At 44.8% G+C, this 17,319-nt stretch overlaps 1 protein-coding gene across 1 annotated transcript; it reads left to right on the forward strand.

Annotated features, from left to right (window-relative positions):
* Positions 1 to 236: 236 nt before the first annotated feature.
* Positions 237 to 15,941, forward strand: zfp64 (zinc finger protein 64 homolog (mouse)). The gene is given in 8 exon segments (XM_007911981.2): positions 237 to 434; positions 3,785 to 4,018; positions 9,381 to 9,455; positions 10,239 to 10,412; positions 10,836 to 10,898; positions 11,650 to 11,901; positions 13,986 to 15,166; positions 15,168 to 15,941. Coding segments are annotated over 8 exon segments (2,088 nt in total). The 5' UTR covers positions 237 to 391; the 3' UTR covers positions 15,234 to 15,941.
* Positions 15,942 to 17,319: the final 1,378 nt, after the last annotated feature.

A 17,319-nucleotide genomic window follows, 5' to 3' on the forward strand; every position in this document is an offset into this window, starting at 1 on the left:
CTCCCTCTTCACCCCCTCCCTCCTCATCCCCTCTTCACCCCCTCCCTCAACCCCCTCTTCACCCCCTCCCTCCTCACCCCCCCCCCATCCCCCGCACTCTTTCCCCCCTTCCTCAACCGACCCCACAAGCGAAAGCGGCAATAGGAAGCCCCCGCGGGTTCGCGGGCGGAAGTGTCGCCGGAGCTTCCGGTAGGAGGAGGTTTGAGGCGGGGAGTGTGTGTGGAGGGAGGGGGGGGGGGAGAGGGGGAGCAAATGTTTAACCCTCAGTTAGAGTCGCCTCCGGGGCCGCGCGGCGACAGTGACAGGAGCCGCCGCCGCCGCCCGAGCTCGACCGGGGGAGGGGGGGAAGAAAAAAAATAATAAATAAATAAAATAAAAGGGCGGTTCGGCCATGAACTCGGGCGGACAGAGCGACAGCTTCGCGCCGGCGCCGTGTGAGTAACGGCCGGGGCCGGGGTGGGGGGGGAGAGTGCCTGTATTCAGGGGGCGGGGCGGGGCTGGGAGCCCGGGCCCGCCGGCTGCCCCGCTGCTTCAGCCCCGGAACCTGGGTAGCCGAGCAGGCCAGGGAGCCCGGGAACCTGGCTATGGCTAAGGCCCAGGGTGGGGAAGGGGAGAGGAGGGGGGGGAGTGCGAGCAACTCAGGTTCCCGGGCCCCGGCGCTGCGTTATGGGTGGACACACGTTCAGGGGCTCTCTCGCTCTGTTGGCGGCGGCGCTTTGATCTGTTAGACACAGTGTGAGTGTGGAGTCGCCTCTGACCCCCTCCCACCCCCCCACCCCCCCCACTGCACCCCCACACCCCCCCACTGCACCCCCCCCACCCCCCCACTTCACCCCCACCCCCCCCCACTGCACCCCCTCCATCCCCCCCCACTGCACCCCCTCCATCCCCCAACCCCCTGCCCCCCACTGCACCCCCTTCACACCCCCACCTCCCGAACCCCCAACCCCCCACTGCACCCCCTTCACACCCCCACCTCCCGAACCCCCAACCCCCCACTGCACCCCCTTCACCTCCCCAACTCCCACCCCCCCCCCACTGCACCCCCTTCACACCCCCCACTGCACCCCCTTCAACCCCCCACCTCCCCAACCCCCACCCCCCCACTGCACCCCCTTCACCTCCCCCACTGCACCCCCTTCACACCCCCACCTCCCGAACCCCCAACCCCCCACTGCACCCCCTTCACCTCCCCAACTCCCACCCCCCCACTGCACCCCCTTCACACCCCCACCTCCCGAACCCCCAACCCCCCACTGCACCCCCTTCACCTCCCCCACCCCCACACACCACTCTGCTCCTCCCCCTTACCCCACTGAATTGACATATTCCACTTTGCCCAGGTACCCACCTTCTCCCCCCCCCCCCCCACCCCCCCCTCCTTCTCAACGCCCTGGGACGTCCTCTCGATATTTAAAAATGTCATTTGTTAATTCTCGCTCTCTTCCGGCTTCACGAGTTGTCGGTCTACATTTTTTTTAAATCGGCCGGTAGTTTCGGAGGATTGAAAGATTTTAAAATGATAACTTAGAATAATGTCAATTTCTTAATTTGCCAACACTTACAAATTGGTTTATTTACCACGGTTACTCATACTGTCCTTCGCCTTAACAGTCTCGCAGTTAATCCTGCAGCTGGAAACTGCTCTTTCTATTCCTTGCAACAACAACAAAATTACTTTTCTAAAGCGCCTTTCACGTCAGGAGGATGTCCCAACGCTCTGGACAGACAGAGTTACGGACCCGAGCTGAGGGTCGGGGTGGAGGATGGGGCAGGGCAGGGGGAGAAGCAGGGAGATCGAAAGCATGGTCGAAGAAGAGGGTCTTGAGGTGGGTCTTGAAGGTGGCGAGGAAGGGGGCGAGACGGAGGGACCGCGGGATGGAGTTCCAGGGGTGGGGGCAGAGTGGCGTTCGTCCCGCCCGCCAATAGTGGGGCGAGCAAGGTGGGGAACGTGAAGCAGGCCGGAGCCCGCTGAGCCGAGGCAGCAAACAGGGGGTAGGGGAGTTAAGAGGTCACAGTGGTAGGGGGGAGCAACACCATGGAGGGCTTTGAGCGTGACGACCAGGATCTTGAACTGTATCCTCTGTGTGATGGGAAGCCAGTGGAGTTGGGCAAGGATGGGGCTGATAGGGTTGAGGAGCCCGGTGCGGGAGAGGACATGGGCTGCAGAGTTCTCGATGATCTGCAACCTATGGAGAGAGGAGTTGGGGAGGCCGACAAGCAATGGGTTTGCATAGTTGGGTCTCGATGTAATGAAAGCATGCATGAGGGTTTCGGCGGCCTGGGCTGTGAGACAGTGGTGGAGCCCGGTGACGTTGCGGAGGTGGGAGAAGGCAGAGTGGGTCATGGGGTAGAAAGGATAGTTGAGGATCAAACAAGACCCCAAGGTTCCAGACTGGCTTAGCAAGGTGGAGTATGTAACCATGGATGGTGATGCTGTCAGCGCCTGAGGTGAAGAGGCGCTGACGGGAGTCAATCAGGAGAACCTCGGTCTTGTTGACGTTCAACTGAAGAAAGTTAGCTCTCATCCAGGACTTGATGTCTGATAGATAGTCTGTCAGGACAGCAGTGGTCCTGGAGTCAAGAGTGGAGGCGGAGAGGTAGAGTTGGGTGTCATCCACATACATGTGGAAGTTGACCCCATGTCTGTGGATGATGTCAGTCACCAAGAGGGAGCATATAGATATTGAAGAGGAGGGGACCAAGGACAGAGCCCTGAGGAACTCGGCATGAGACAGTCGGGGGGCGAGAGGTGAAGCCGTTTGAGGAGATGAAGGGTATGAGAGGTACGATCTGAACCAGTCAAGGACAGCCCCGTGGAGGTTAAGGTGAGAGGAAAGGTGGTGAATGAGGATAGAGTTGTCAACGGTGTCGAAAGCAGCAGAGAGGTCTAGGAGAACGAGGAGGAGGCAGAAGGAGCCTTGGTCGCAGATGGACAGAATCTCATTTGTCACTTTGACCAGGGCTGTTTCTGTGCCGTGGGCAGCACGGAAGCCCAATTGGAGCAAGTCTTGCAAATTTGCAAACCTGAGAGCTATCAGTTACCCATTTGCAATAATTTGCTCCTGCATTTAGCCTAAATCGAAGCCACATTACCCAATTCTCTTTCAAATAGCAAGTATTACTGCAAGATCAAAGACGTGCAGGCTTAAATTACTAATGCTGCATATTTATATACAAACAATATATACAAAGCAATATCAGGAACAACTATAACAATTCATTCAAAAAATAATATGTAACCCTGGTTATCTCCCCCTAACACAGGGGAACTAAGGCCAATCTGCCTTTACCCACCGATCAATTAAGTTCATACCAAAATTTGCTTAAAAGCCCGATTCCGCCATAAACAAGTGTGTTATTGGAAAATGGTGAAACATCTATTTCAGCTGCTGAATAGGAAATTAAGATACGGGAAACCTATCTTGGATAAATAAGATTCTGCAAAAACTATACCAAGGATAAATTGGTATGTTATGCTGCTGGGCAGTTATAGTGGGGGAGAGATCAAAAAGATGCAGAAATGTCGACATGTTTGAGACATGAAACATTGGCTTCAAATAAAAAAAATCTGATCACTCAATCCATGATTGTGTGCGGGACACTGCTGTGTGCAATTGGCTGCCAAGTTTCGCCCATAGAATACACAGTCACTATGTTCTTTCAGAGGCTTTGATACATCTCGAAGACGTGATAAGGCACTATAGCAAATGCAAGATTATTATTATATTATAGTTGTGTTCTGCATTATGCTGTACTTCAACATCTTGTCCTGTGTTCATAGTTTCTCCAGGTACCATGGTGCTGGTGGAAGTAAGTGCGGATATACACATCTGCGGCATCTGCAAGCAACAGTACAGCGCACTGGAATCTTTTGTGGCGCACAAGCAAAATGGCTGCCACCTTGGGACGACGGCAGGCGCTGGTACCGTTCAGTACGTGGGGGAAGGAGCAACGCCAGCTACCCAGACTCAAGCTGTTACAAGTACCATTACTACACAGACGCAGACCATCCCAGGTACGGCGGTGACCGTTCGGCTTGTTTTAATGGGAATGATGTGATTTGGAGCAGAGGTGGCAAGATATCGATCGTTGCTCAAACATTAGGCGACCCAACACCCTGTACCTCTCACGTGTGCCCTTCCTTTATGTGCAAGCCTCGATAATGGTGGGCAGCACAGCCTCTCCTCATCAAATGAACATAACTATCCTCGCTTCACAGCAGGAGTTGTAGAGTGAAGCACCAGATCATGATTAGAAACAGAACTGGTTGTTCTCTTATCTGAGCCAAACTGAAGGGAATTGTAATGGTTTTAATGGTGTCTTAGCCTCTGTGGATCTCACATAAGTCAAGGAATTGTACTGGGGAACTGAATCACTTACCGTGTGAGACAATGCATTTACCTGCATTCGCCCACAAATATACAGTCAATTCACTTTACAGTGTGTTCTGTGAAGCGCTTTGGGACGTCCTCCCGACGTGAAAAGCGCTATATCAAATGCAAGGATTATTATTATTATTACCTGCTGGGTTATTGGCTAGCTATATTTGCAATGTGCTATTTAAACAGTACATGTTAACTTTTACCAATTTGCTGGCAATTATACCTAACTGCAGTTTATATTCATTCATATTCAGTTGAAGTTCCTGTAATGTTAATGGTTTTAAAACATAGTTTTGTAAGTAGGAACAAATTGACGTTCTTGTATTCAGCAAGTTTGTGCTTCAAGAGTTTGAGTTTGAGATCAGAATTGGTTTGCAGTTCTGCTGAATAACACTTCATTCCTTTGGGAGGCAGTATTGTACCACACTTTGCATCTTACCCCTCCAACTCTATTTCAGTGCATTCATTCCCCGCATTTGATTTCAAAGCTATTCTCATATCTTTCTAAACTGGAAGCAGTGCATTTGTTGCCCTAGATCCATAAGACAACGGGCTCAATTTTAATGCTTTAATTTCCATAATATTGATCTTATTGAATGGTGCATGTGTGTGTGTTTGCAAATCATGCATTGTACATCCCTCCCTCTTCCATTCCAGTGATGTGCCAGTGATCTAGCCAAACAAACTTTATTTTTTTTAGCCATTATTGGTTGCATTGTAGCTACTTCTAGGCTTCTGCCACGCGAATCTTAAATTCTCTAGGCGGTGCACAAGAGTTACTCGTGGCTATCTGTCCTCCTCCCTAAGCAAAGCTCCTTCCTGATGATGTGGCAGAGGTGTGGAACTGTCCATGCGCGGACTTATCTGAGGGTACTGGCATTATATAGATGAGACATTAAACCAAGTAAACCAACGTCCTGTCTGTGTGCTCAGGTGGACGTTAAATATCCTGTAGTAACATTAGAAAAGGGGAAGGAATTTCTCCCAGTATTCTAGCCAACAATCCCTAAAATAAAATTGTCAGTCATTTTGTAGTTGTTTATTGTGGGACACTGCTGTGTCAAATTGGCTGCTGCAAATAAACAGTCACAAATAAAATCTTGTGAAATGCTTTCAGACGTCTTGATGATGTGATAAGGTGCTATATCAAAAGCAAGATCATCATATATCCCTGGCTTCTCTCCAGTATACACTGAAAAATGTTCCAATTTTTAACTCGTTCCCCCTTTACTAAAGGCTCTCAGCTCGCCCACAAAACATAGTCAGTTCACTTTACAGTATATTCTGTGAAGAGCTTTGAGACGTCTCGAAAACTTGATATGGCTCTATATCAAATGCAAGGATTATTATAGCACAAACATGCCTGTATGCCCTTCATATGGAAATCAGTTTGCACATAAAGAATGGTCACTTGGGCGAGGTAACGGAGGTGCCCGGAACCACACTCCAGCGTGAATTAGAACTAGTTAGAAGAGATGAAGGGAGAAATTGGCACATAACTTTATAGATAACCTGTGCGTCATTAGTGCTGCTCTATATCCTTCCCAAAAGTGACAGCTGTTTTCTCAGTCTCAAGTTTGGCTTCTTGTTTCATGTTGCCTGGATTATTTACTGGTGGCAGTTAAAGAGCTGGTCCTCGTATTGATCTTTGTTTTTGTTGTCAGTGATCCAAGCCGAAGCGTCTTTTTTTTTCAGTCAAATTTATTGCTCATTTCCTGGTTTTAATGTTTGCAAAAACAGTTCACATTAATCACAGGTTAACGTCTTCTCAACGATCTCCTTTAGCGATGCATTTTCATGTTAAAATGTTGTTTGCCATTAACTGCCTGAATGTGTGCTTGACACTTCAAAACCCTTGGGCCTCTTGTCATGCGTTCGAGAAAAACAGGATGCCCAGAGTTGATTGGTTTGAAAGGATCTGTAATCCAGATTTGAAAATTCTCAGGTGCCGGGCAGTCAGAAGTGGTCAGTGGAGAAAAAGTATCTTAAAGTTGTGTTAGATTTAATTTTAATTCATTGTCTTTGCATAAGCTTCCACTAAATGCCAGACCAGAGGGTTCTTATTGCCATAGAGGGTACATTTTTACCAAAAACAACTGTTCATGCATGCTGCAGATCATTTATTAATGTGTCTGGATGCTTTGCTACCATTACAGTATTTATTTTCACTTATCCATAGATGGAGGTTCAAGTCTGTATTTCCCTTACCTTTAGCCTGTGCACTAAAGATTAGGGAAACAAGAACTATGTTCAAGCCTTCCATGTTGTCTAACTGGGAAGGGAAAACAAGGACATATAAGTTTCAGCCTGGAAATTGTTCCATGGGTGGGTGGGAATCCTGGGTCTGGGGCTCAGGAAAAATGTTTCCATGAAGGGGGTGAGGAAGAGTGGGTTTGATCCCCCTGTGTTCCCAGATGAGGGAAGTGGGACAAAACAGCTATACGGTTGAGCCAGCCATGAAACACTTCACAGTACAAAGCAATAGAGAGACAAATGATTGTGTCCATGTTGCTTAAAGCACTAATCTTTCACATGTGGATTAGAACACAAGATTGATGGTTAAAATTAGTGATCCTTGTTCAACCATCAAGCTCAGTCGGTGAGAACAAGACAGATTCTTCACAAGCAATGTCTGGAACAATTTGTATTCAGGTAATGTTTCTTTTGTTAAGTGACAGGGGGAAAAACAAATTGCTTAGAGTACCTTTGCCAAAGAGTACATGTATATGGGAACATGTGAAATTATAGGAAACATACATTTAGTCCTAGAAGCCTGACTTTATAGTTGAACTACAACCTCCCAATTTTTAACTCGTTGCCCCCTCTACTAAAGGCTCTCGGCTTCTTTTACCTTCTTTTGGTTTATGTTCCACAGGAGATGGTCATCATCCTCCAGCACCTTATACAAGTGACCATTATTCATGTTTGATCGTCGATATAAAGCATTGGCAGGCTATTCAACTAATGAGGGAGGGGAGAGATTGCATCACAGCCAAGCCCAATTCTGTTGTCGCCCAACATCCACCCATGCACACCTTGCCCCAGGGATTTCTGACTAGTAATCACAGACAGGACTCTTGGCTAATATTCCCCTTTCTACCACAGAGTCACTGAGGCCAATTCTAGCACCCCACCTCAGCCCCAGCGGTAATCACTAATGACTGATCATTGAGCTTGCGACATTCTGTAAGCCCATTGCTGTGCCTAAAATAGTCACTGCACTTTACAGTAAATCCCGTGAAGAGCTTTGAGTTGTGATCGGGCACTGTATGAAATTCAAGGATTATTATTTGTAACAACATCTTGCATTTCTATAGCACGCTTCACATAGGATAACATCTCTTAACACTTCACAAAGACTGGGTCAGAGGTGGATTTTAGGGGGCGTAGAGGATTCCAGAGGTTTGGGGCCATCAAAGTTGATTGGTAGGATGTGAGTAAATGTTGGCGTCAGCAAAAGAGAATGGCTTCCCTCTTGTCCATGTTAAACTGTATAGCTATAACATTTAATGCACTCACTGTTTACGTGGATTCTCTGCTTCTCATGAAACCCATCTTTTGCATGAAACCACACCATGCCTACCACACCTTGGTGTGGTTGATAATAACACTGCATACAAATTGAGGAAAAGTATGCAAATTCTCAGCGTAGATAATGCTGACCTTGATGAACACTTATTCGTTGCCAGCAGAAGGGATGCATTTTAAGACAGATTACATTTTCACCACTCTGTGGCCTCAGATTAAAATCTGCACATAAGGATTGTGGTGATATGAGATATGCACATCAAATGTACAATGGTAAAAATGTAGGTGGAGCCCAGTCCCGAATAGAAACAGTTTTCTGTTCATTTTGGATAGGGTTCAACAATTACCACCCTGTATTTAAAATGTTAATGGTATAAATAATTAACAGTGCAGAACTGTTTCCTTTGATTTAAAGTAGTGTTTGTGTGCCTGCGGCTGTTTTTTCTATTAACTAAAAGGCTTTTGCTTAATTGTTTAAATAGAGATGCCAGTGTAGTACACAAAGCAAATACAGAACCTAATTAAATATTGTGCAAATATTTACTTGGTTTAAATAGCACTACATCACTTTCTGCCACACAGTGGCCACAGTAGATAATTTTTCATTCGAAAGAAACAACCGTATTTATTTTTTGAGGAAGTATTGTAAGTCGCACTGGCAGTTTGTTTTGGCATTTTCATAATACTGTAGTGCTTATGTGGGTTGGTATCTTTTTCCGTTTGGTTGCTGGACTGTCGGTTCGAAAGGGCCAATGTTAGCTTCCAAACTGTTATCAACTTGATGTCTTAACTAGTGAGTAGCGCGTGGTTTAAGAAGAAACTTAAATGCAGTGACAATAAATGCACTTTATTGCTGAAGTGTGTTTTTTAATCCTGACAATTGCTTACATTTCTAATTCCAAATATCTACGACGGTTTACAGAATTATGTTTTTTCATTGAAAGTTACTGTCTGCAATGATCTGCAGGTTTTAATTTGCTGAGAGATGCAAGAGAAAATCTGAAGGCAGGATTTACTAACTGTGTGATGTCAGTGTTGTAGTTGTGCCATGCTTTAAGCTGTCCTGCTGGCAAATGGCATTGGTGTGCCAGTGTGCTCTCCTTGCAAGGTGGCAGCAAGTGTTCATGAGCCAATGATTTCCCATGTATAGAGTTTCTGAACTTCTTTGGATATTGGAAGGAAAAGATGGTGTTTCCCCAACAGAATACAAATAACTTTCAGCTGCGGCGCACCTTGTGTATGCCGTGCTTACAGTTCAAGGAATTAAGCGCTCCGAGACCCCGTCCGGGATGAAGGGCGCTGTATAAGTGTTGTTGTTGACTGCATGTCCAATTAACCCCCCCGAAAAGCAACGTTGGCACTAGATAATGTAAAAGGCGGAAGGCTTTTTAGGGGTATTTTGATTTTTTAGATTAACGTTTTTTCTTATTCCCTCTCTGATTTTCATCCCTTTCTGGCTCACGCTAGACTATAGTACTACAAACATCGGCCATCCTCCGCTATCGCATCCAAGTGACCATTCTTCATGTGGGAACCTAGACGGTAAGTGTCATCACAAGCAGCTGATCCTGTCCTCACCTGGCATTCACACAAGCTCACATTCCAGCAACGAACACTGATTGTTGATCATGAGCAGGAACAGTTCCTAACTGTGTTCCACTCTCTCAAACCAGAGACATTGATCCAAATTGGAGTGCACACACAGCATGCCTCATCATTATTATTATTATTATCAAACCTGAAATTTTCTGCGTCTGTACACTATTGGCTCAGTGTTCACGCAAGGTATTTGGTTTGCCAACTGAACCATTGAAAGTGTCACTGGGCAATGCCCTTACTTACCAACATAGCCTTAGGAGTGCTCTAACTGTAATAGCAATATTTAAATAACTTGTTAAATAATAATAATAATAATAATAATCCTTGCATTTGATATAGCGCTTTTCACGTCGGGAGGACGTCCCAAAGCGCTTCACAGAATATACTGTAAAGTGAATTGACTGTATATTTGTGGGCGAACGCGGCAGCCAATTGCGCACAGCAATGTCCCACAAACAGTCGTAGATTGAAAATGACCAATTTATTATTGTTTGGGTTTTTTGGAGGGATTATTATTAGGCGTGTGGAGTAAGGAAACTTGCCCAAGGTTTCGCCCTGCCTGGAATTGAACTCAGGTCTCTCGCTTGCAAAGCGAGTGCTCTAACCACTGAGCTACAGGACTCCACTCCAAATGTACAAATAAAAGTTTTTAAAGAAGATATTTCCATGTACCAGAGTTTATTTTTATACTCTTAATTGGCGTTAAGCTCATGCCTCTTGTTATAGTTTCCAACCGCTTGTCGGAGTTTGGTTTTGAACAAAGTTATCAGACGTATCTACCAAACAGCAGCAGCAGTGCAGGCCAAGTTTCCAACCTGACGCCGGGACCCACTGCACCACCTCTCAAAAAATCCAAGTCGAATTCGACATCACAGAAGAAACTGACGTGCTGCTATCCGGGTATGTACAAGGCTCTTTTTTGTTTTCCTTAAAATCCCTTTGCAATACCCGAAGCTGTAATTATTATTGTCTCCGTATTTACAAGAAACTCCTACCTGGGAGAATTCAAAGTTTAAATAAATAAGTTAAATAAATTTTTGAAAAAAAAATCTTGGCATTTGATATAGCGCCTTCATGTCGGGAGGACATTTCACAAGTGCTTCATGGGAATTACTCTAGAGGATATCGGCGCTCTGACGCACTAGCCCAGGCGAAGGGCTCTATATAAACGCTTGTTGTTACTGTAAAGTGAACTGACTGTAATTTGTTAGAGAACAAATCGATCTGGGTGTATTTTACAAGCATTTATAATACATTTTAGAAGAACGAAATTTAACATCCAAATGCACTTCCTTTTCACTTTCTTTGTTTGAACGATTCTAGGTTGTACATTTAAAACATCCCACGGAAATAAAGATTTGGATCGACATTTAAGAACTCACACAGGTATGGCTAGATTAAAGGTTAATAATAATAATAATCCTTGCATTTGATCTAATCACTTAGGTGTTGAAAGATGTCGAAAGAATTATGTCTGAGGAACAAATCCAGTCAATGGGTAATAAAATGCCATTTGTATTATTTTCAATTAATGGGTAAGACATTTTGGGTCACCAACTTGTGGGCATAGGAAACAGATCTCAATTGATGTAAATGGTAGCAAAATTATATACTTTTCCTCATTAACAAGAAAAATTCCGTCTTATCACACACTTGAGTTTAGTACTGGAGTTTTTTGGGGGCGTTTAGGGGTAGAGTTTTGGGAGAATAGCACCTGAATTTTTGTTAACAATACCCGTTTGTTTTTCTGTATGTGAGATTCCTCCAGCTGTAAGGGCTTGTTTCTTGTGCTGCGTTCCACTCATTGGGGGACAGACTGTCAGTAATTGCTGACCGTTCCTGAGTTCAGGGTTTAAAAGCAAGTGCAGCTTTCGTTACTGCAATAGCCAGGAAATATCTCCCATTTCAAATTGATAGCAATAAGAGTACATCTCAGTTGTAGTTTGATGGGCAGCAAATCATGCGTACAGTTATTTTCTGTTGTTTCGGATGCTGCCTTCTTCCTACAGCAAGACCATAAAGACAATATTTCTCCCTAACTTTACGTGTGAAATTCATGCGCCCTGTTACCTGATGGAGAAGTGTGCGTGTTCAAATTTTGAACCTGGCGCGTTTTTCTTCTGAACCACATTTGCAGGCGAAAAACCATTCAAGTGTGATATCTGCAACAAGAATTTCAGCCGCCAGGATAAGCTGAAGATGCACAATCGCTCCCACACGGGAGAGAAACCGTACAAGTGCCAGTACTGTGACTACGCGGCAGCCGACAGCAGTAGCCTGAAGAAGCACCTCAGGATTCATTCTGACGAGCGGCCGTTTAAATGCCAGATATGTCCTTACGCCAGCCGCAACTCCAGCCAGCTCATCATCCACCTCCGTTCTCACACTGGTGAGTTTGCCTCTCTGCCCCCATTCCTCTGGAACTCCATCCCACAGTCCCTCTGCCTCGCCCCCTCCCTTGACTCCTTCAAGACTGATCTCAAGATCCTCCTCTTCAACCGTGCCTTCGGTCACCCTCCTACCCTCCCCACCCTCCAGCCCTCCTGATCCCACCCACCAGCTCAGGTGTGGATCCCTGACTGTCCAGCATCTTGGGACGTCCTCTTGACGTGAAAGGCGCTATACAAATTTGTTGTTGTTGCTAGCTGAGGATGGCAGATGTATTTGAAATGCTTTTTGTACAGTTTGCCAGTAAAAGAATGAAAAATGAATAAAGCAGCTATCCAGGTAAAGTATCCCAATCCTATTTTAATTCAACATTTTACGATCTCCCTCTTGCCCCTTCCAGCTGGGTTCAGGAGCATAATCCTGGCTTTTCCTCAGCCCCTTGCTCTCCAGGGAGCTGTGCCTAATGTTGGTACCTCCTCAGATCAGCCAAATCAGCAGAGACCAGGGTTAGAACCCGAAATGGCTTGGTCTTTATAGGGTGGTCAGTGACCAGTCTTGTTAGCTAGCTACGCAATCATAGCAGCTCATTAGTAAATATTTTGAGTATTGTTTCTTCTTGTCTAGCTAATACGAAGGGCACTTAAGCAAAAGACATCGCAACAAGCCAACTCTATTGTTCAGATGAGCATCGAATGGATGTAGGTAGGATTAAAAAGTTGTAACTGATGCAACTGGACCCTAGCATCAGCCAGATTGCTTGTTCTCTTGACTGAAGGGAATACCTAGACCCAATAAATAGGGTGGGAAGGAATAACACTATTTTTCCACTACAATAGTAAATAATAATCATCCTTGCATTTGTTAGAGAGCGTTATCACATCTTCAAGACGTCTCAAAGCTCTTCACAGAATATACTGCAAAGTGAATTAACTGTATATTTTATATCACTGTATATCACTTGACAGTATATTTTGTGACTCTTTCACACAGACCGAGCAAAATATTATTACTGGGAACGCTTCATTATTAACACAAGGTATATTAAGTTGTAAATTGTTGACTGCTATTAAAATGAAGAAGCAGATCTGGTTACTTTGGGACATAGCTGGGACGTGGGGGAAAGCTGCAGGACAAGCTGGTAATTCGAACTGTACATCTGATATTACAGTGTGACACAGCGTGAGCTTGTGCTTGTCTAAACGGCATTTCAGGAGCGAGACCTGCTCATGGACCTCACGGTTGCTAATATGGTGTAAAATACTTTACCAAATCGTCTGACGGCTTGAGTACAAACTCACAGCTGGAGGGTGTCAGTTGCTGTGGAACATGAATGTGCCACAATGTCATAGGCACTAACTCCCAAGCACACTCACAAATCATTTCATAATGAGACAGTATTGCTAGCCGTATCGTATAACCATCAAATGATAGAAAAAAAATTAACTGACGAACAAAACAGTGTGAATATTACCAATAGTTTCGATTGCAAGTCCAAAACGTTCTCCTCGGATGAGCTGAAATTAACCTGAGCACAATCAGTAAGGTTTACTGACTATCTACCCTGCTGAAAATGGTAGATAAATTCTAATGTTAAGGGCAGTGCTAATGAGGAAACATTTCTTCACTCAGAGGGTAGTGAATTTATGGAATTCACTACCCCAGAAGGCTGTAGATGCTCAGTCCTTGAAAGTTTTCAAGGCTGAGACTGATAGATTTTTTAAAAATAGAGGGATATGGGGATAGGGCAGGTAATTAGAGTAAGGTCAGAAAATCAGCCATGATCTTATCGAATAGCGGGGCAGGCTCGAGGGGCCGAATGTCCTGCTCCTAATTCTTATGTTCTTATGTACTGTTATTTAGTATAAAATTATTCTAATTCACAAATCGGCAACAATGCTTTAATCTGAATAGTACAGAGTGTCCACAAACACTTGTTATCCCCACGATTTGTTTTCCTGCAGTGTACTAACCAACAACTGAAATGCATGTGGAAGAATGATAATATTGTATGTAGAAGTGCTTAATTGCAACCAGTCGTTTCACCCGCGCTGATCTAGAAATCCAGGTTTTCGTTCTGCTTTTCAGGAGACGCTCCGTTCCAATGCCCAGTTTGCAACGCCAAATTTAAAATCAACTCTGACTTGAAAAGACACATACGGATCCACTCCGGTGAAAAGCCCTATCAATGTGACTTCTGTGATTACCGCTGTGCCATGAAGGGCAACCTCCGGTCTCACGTCCGTATAAAGCACAGCATGGAGAACGCCTTCAAGTGCCCGCAGTGTGAGTTTCAGTGCGGAAACAAGTCCACGTTGAGACAGCACACAAGGATCCACCAGCCAGACAAGCCGATAAAATGCTCCCAGTGCAGCTACTCATGTTCCAGCAGAGGGTCTCTGAAGGTACACGAAAGAATACATTCCGAAGACCGGCCTTTCAGGTGCAAGTTCTGCTCTTTCGGCTCCAAGCAACGCAGTAATCTGCTCATGCACTTAAAGAAGCATCACATAGGGAAAGATAAACTGGGCGGCAGGAAGAAAGGAGAAGGGCTGAAACAAGGTTCAACCAGGTTGGTGGTCAAACTGGATGCAAAGAAACCCTTCAGATGCGATTTGTGTGAAGCCAGTTTTGTCCGAGAGGATTCGCTGCGCAGCCATAAGAATCAGCACCGCATTGTATCACACGGTGTTGAAGACGGAACCCTAGCAGTGCTGCAACTTCAGATGCATCAAGGGAGCCAACCCAATGCCACGTCCGTCTCCAGTCATCAACAGCCAAGATCGGTCACGACGTTTAGCAAAGCAGAGGTGAAGATTATCGTTGGCCACCAGTTGAATCCAACGAACGGCGTTCAAGCAGCTGTGAACGAGCACCACACGATGAGAGATGCTGTGGTGTCCGATTCCAGCCATCAGAACATCAGGGACGAAGTCTCACATGGACCCCAGTTACAACTGTTGCAGCAAGTCAGCATAATTACACCAGCGCAACAAGCAGTTCCGCAGAATGAAGCTGATGCAAATTCTTCTTTGGAGCAAGAAACAGTTCTGCTTAGCCCCATTAGCTCCAGTGCTGCTGACAGCCTCCATCAGGCCCTCATGCAGACCACTGCAGTTACGAACCAAGGATTAACCAACCAGTCATTCATCACGAGCTCGACAATCAATTGCTCAGACCTGGATGGCCTCAACGCCCTCATCCAGGAGGACAGTAGAGGAGTTACTGTAGTGAGCAACACCAACCAGAATGTTGTAACCTCCTCATCCTCCAGCATCACCCATCTTCTTTTCCCCGTCTCCTCAAACGCAGCGACGTAGATGGATGGATAGATAGGACTTGGATTTTTTTTTTTTTACAGCGCCTTATGTTGAAATGTCTCCAAACGCTTCACGTGGAATTACTATCAAGTGTAGTGGCTTTTTTTTGCAGGCAAACGAAGTGACCATTTACACCAGCCACGAGGTGAATTGCCATTTAATCGAGAGGACTGATAAATATCTTTTCCTTTGTTTCGGCAGGAAGACCATCGAGTGATAATTGCCCAGTGGTCAGATTATAATAGCGATAGAACTCCTCTCGCAGTCCCAACAATCATCATTGCAGACCAGGGTCAGTCACCTATTCCTACCTAATAGCAATTCAGCACTTTGGGGTGAGCTCCCAACATTAAAGGTGCTATACAAATGTCACTTGTTGTTGTTGTTGAAGCAGCATTGACAATAACTGTATGTATGGTAACTGCCTGAACAGACCAGCTGGTGGACAATAGTTGGAAAAGTGGATAACATTTTCCATGAATGTCGTTCACTTCTACAGCAACTCCGGCAATTTCAGCTAGATTCACTTGTGATCGTAAATAAAAGAATCTGACCCTCCTCGGTAAAATTGATCAAAACCTGAACCCTTTTCAATAAAATCGAGACAGATGCAATATTTCTTCTCACGGGCCACTGTTATTTAATTCAGATACATCTTGTATTTTTTTTGAACACCACTGTTTTGTACCATTTTTATGAATAAATATCAAAAAGTTTCAGACAACAACGTTTAGTCAGTATGATGTGCAAAAATGCCTAGAATTTGCTTGTGATTTCCCCCTTCCTGTTTTATAAGTGAAGTTCACATTATTTCACTTTCGTGGATGGAGCATTGGATTCCCGTGGAACTGAGCTGCATCACTGTCTATCGTGGCTGCCACTGACATTGTAGAAGAATAGAGGCCACCTCAAGAAACAGAAATAGCAGCCTCAAAGGAAAAAAACAATCCTGCTTCATTTATAATACAAAATTGGTCCAACCATTCTGAAGGTCTGGAAGAAGGCTGCTTTTCTTTCTGCCTCACTTAAAGATGATTGGAGTGTTGGGAGATCAAAGAGGGAGATAGAGACATGATAGATAAAAACTAGGAGAAAATCAGGAGGTTTTGATTGCGAATTTGTAAGGTATAGTTTACACTGTGGCCTTCTCTAACCATTTCCCATCCCTTATTGCTGGCAGAAGCATTAGATTTGTTCACAATGAGGTCAAGCAGCTTATTTCTAGATCACTAAACTGAATAATTTGCATGTGTTCTACTTGTACTTTATTGAAGGCCTAGATTTACTGCCAGCGGATTTGCTTTGCGAGGGTGCTGAAAGGACCAAATACTACTTTAGCTAAAGGCTAATTTTATTTGTAGATTTCACTGCCCAAAACCCTGAGATGAAACCCAAGAGCAAAATCCGGACCCCTGCAGTTCTCTCCTGTTAATGTTTCTGACATTTCCATATGGAGATAACATAATAGACATTTGCAGAAAATATGTCTTGCCAAAGCAAATTATATTGTTTTGTTTTACGCATTGTCTTGAGTGAATGGTAATAAATTTGAGTGAATCGTTTAACACATTCTGTACACTGCAAATAATAAAAAAAGTTGAGTGTTAATTTGATACAAGTGTTGATGAGCCAAAGCAGCCTTGTTAATATCTGGTAATGATTGGTATGTATTTTGAATTGTTCCAAGGTTGGTTTGATGGAAGTGTCACTTCCATCTGGATCTCTGAACTTCCTTAAATGACACAATAACCCTGTCAGATTGGGCACCAGTTCTGCTGGGACATCTATAACAATGGTGTGTACGAGCAAGTCTCTTCATACTTGAGAAGATCCAATGAGGAGTTTCCAGCAGTCATCACTGAAGGTCAATCAGTTGCAGGCAGTGGTTATTAGAGTGCAATTTCATGAACTGATCCATTCTCTTCTCGTAGATGTTGACAAAAGCCCAGTTGACGTCAGCATGCTGAGCAACTTGTTGAGCAAACACAAGGTATTGCTTGGGCTAAATATTGAAGCCTCCTTATATGGATACTGTGGTTCAAGCTGAGCTAAGCCACTTTGAAATTAATGGTATCTCTCTTTTATAGAACAGTTTTTCTTAT

This window comes from Callorhinchus milii, unplaced genomic scaffold (genome assembly GCF_018977255.1).
Source record: "Callorhinchus milii isolate IMCB2004 unplaced genomic scaffold, IMCB_Cmil_1.0 Scaffold18, whole genome shotgun sequence".
In the NCBI taxonomy this organism is placed as follows: domain Eukaryota; kingdom Metazoa; phylum Chordata; class Chondrichthyes; order Chimaeriformes; family Callorhinchidae; genus Callorhinchus; species Callorhinchus milii.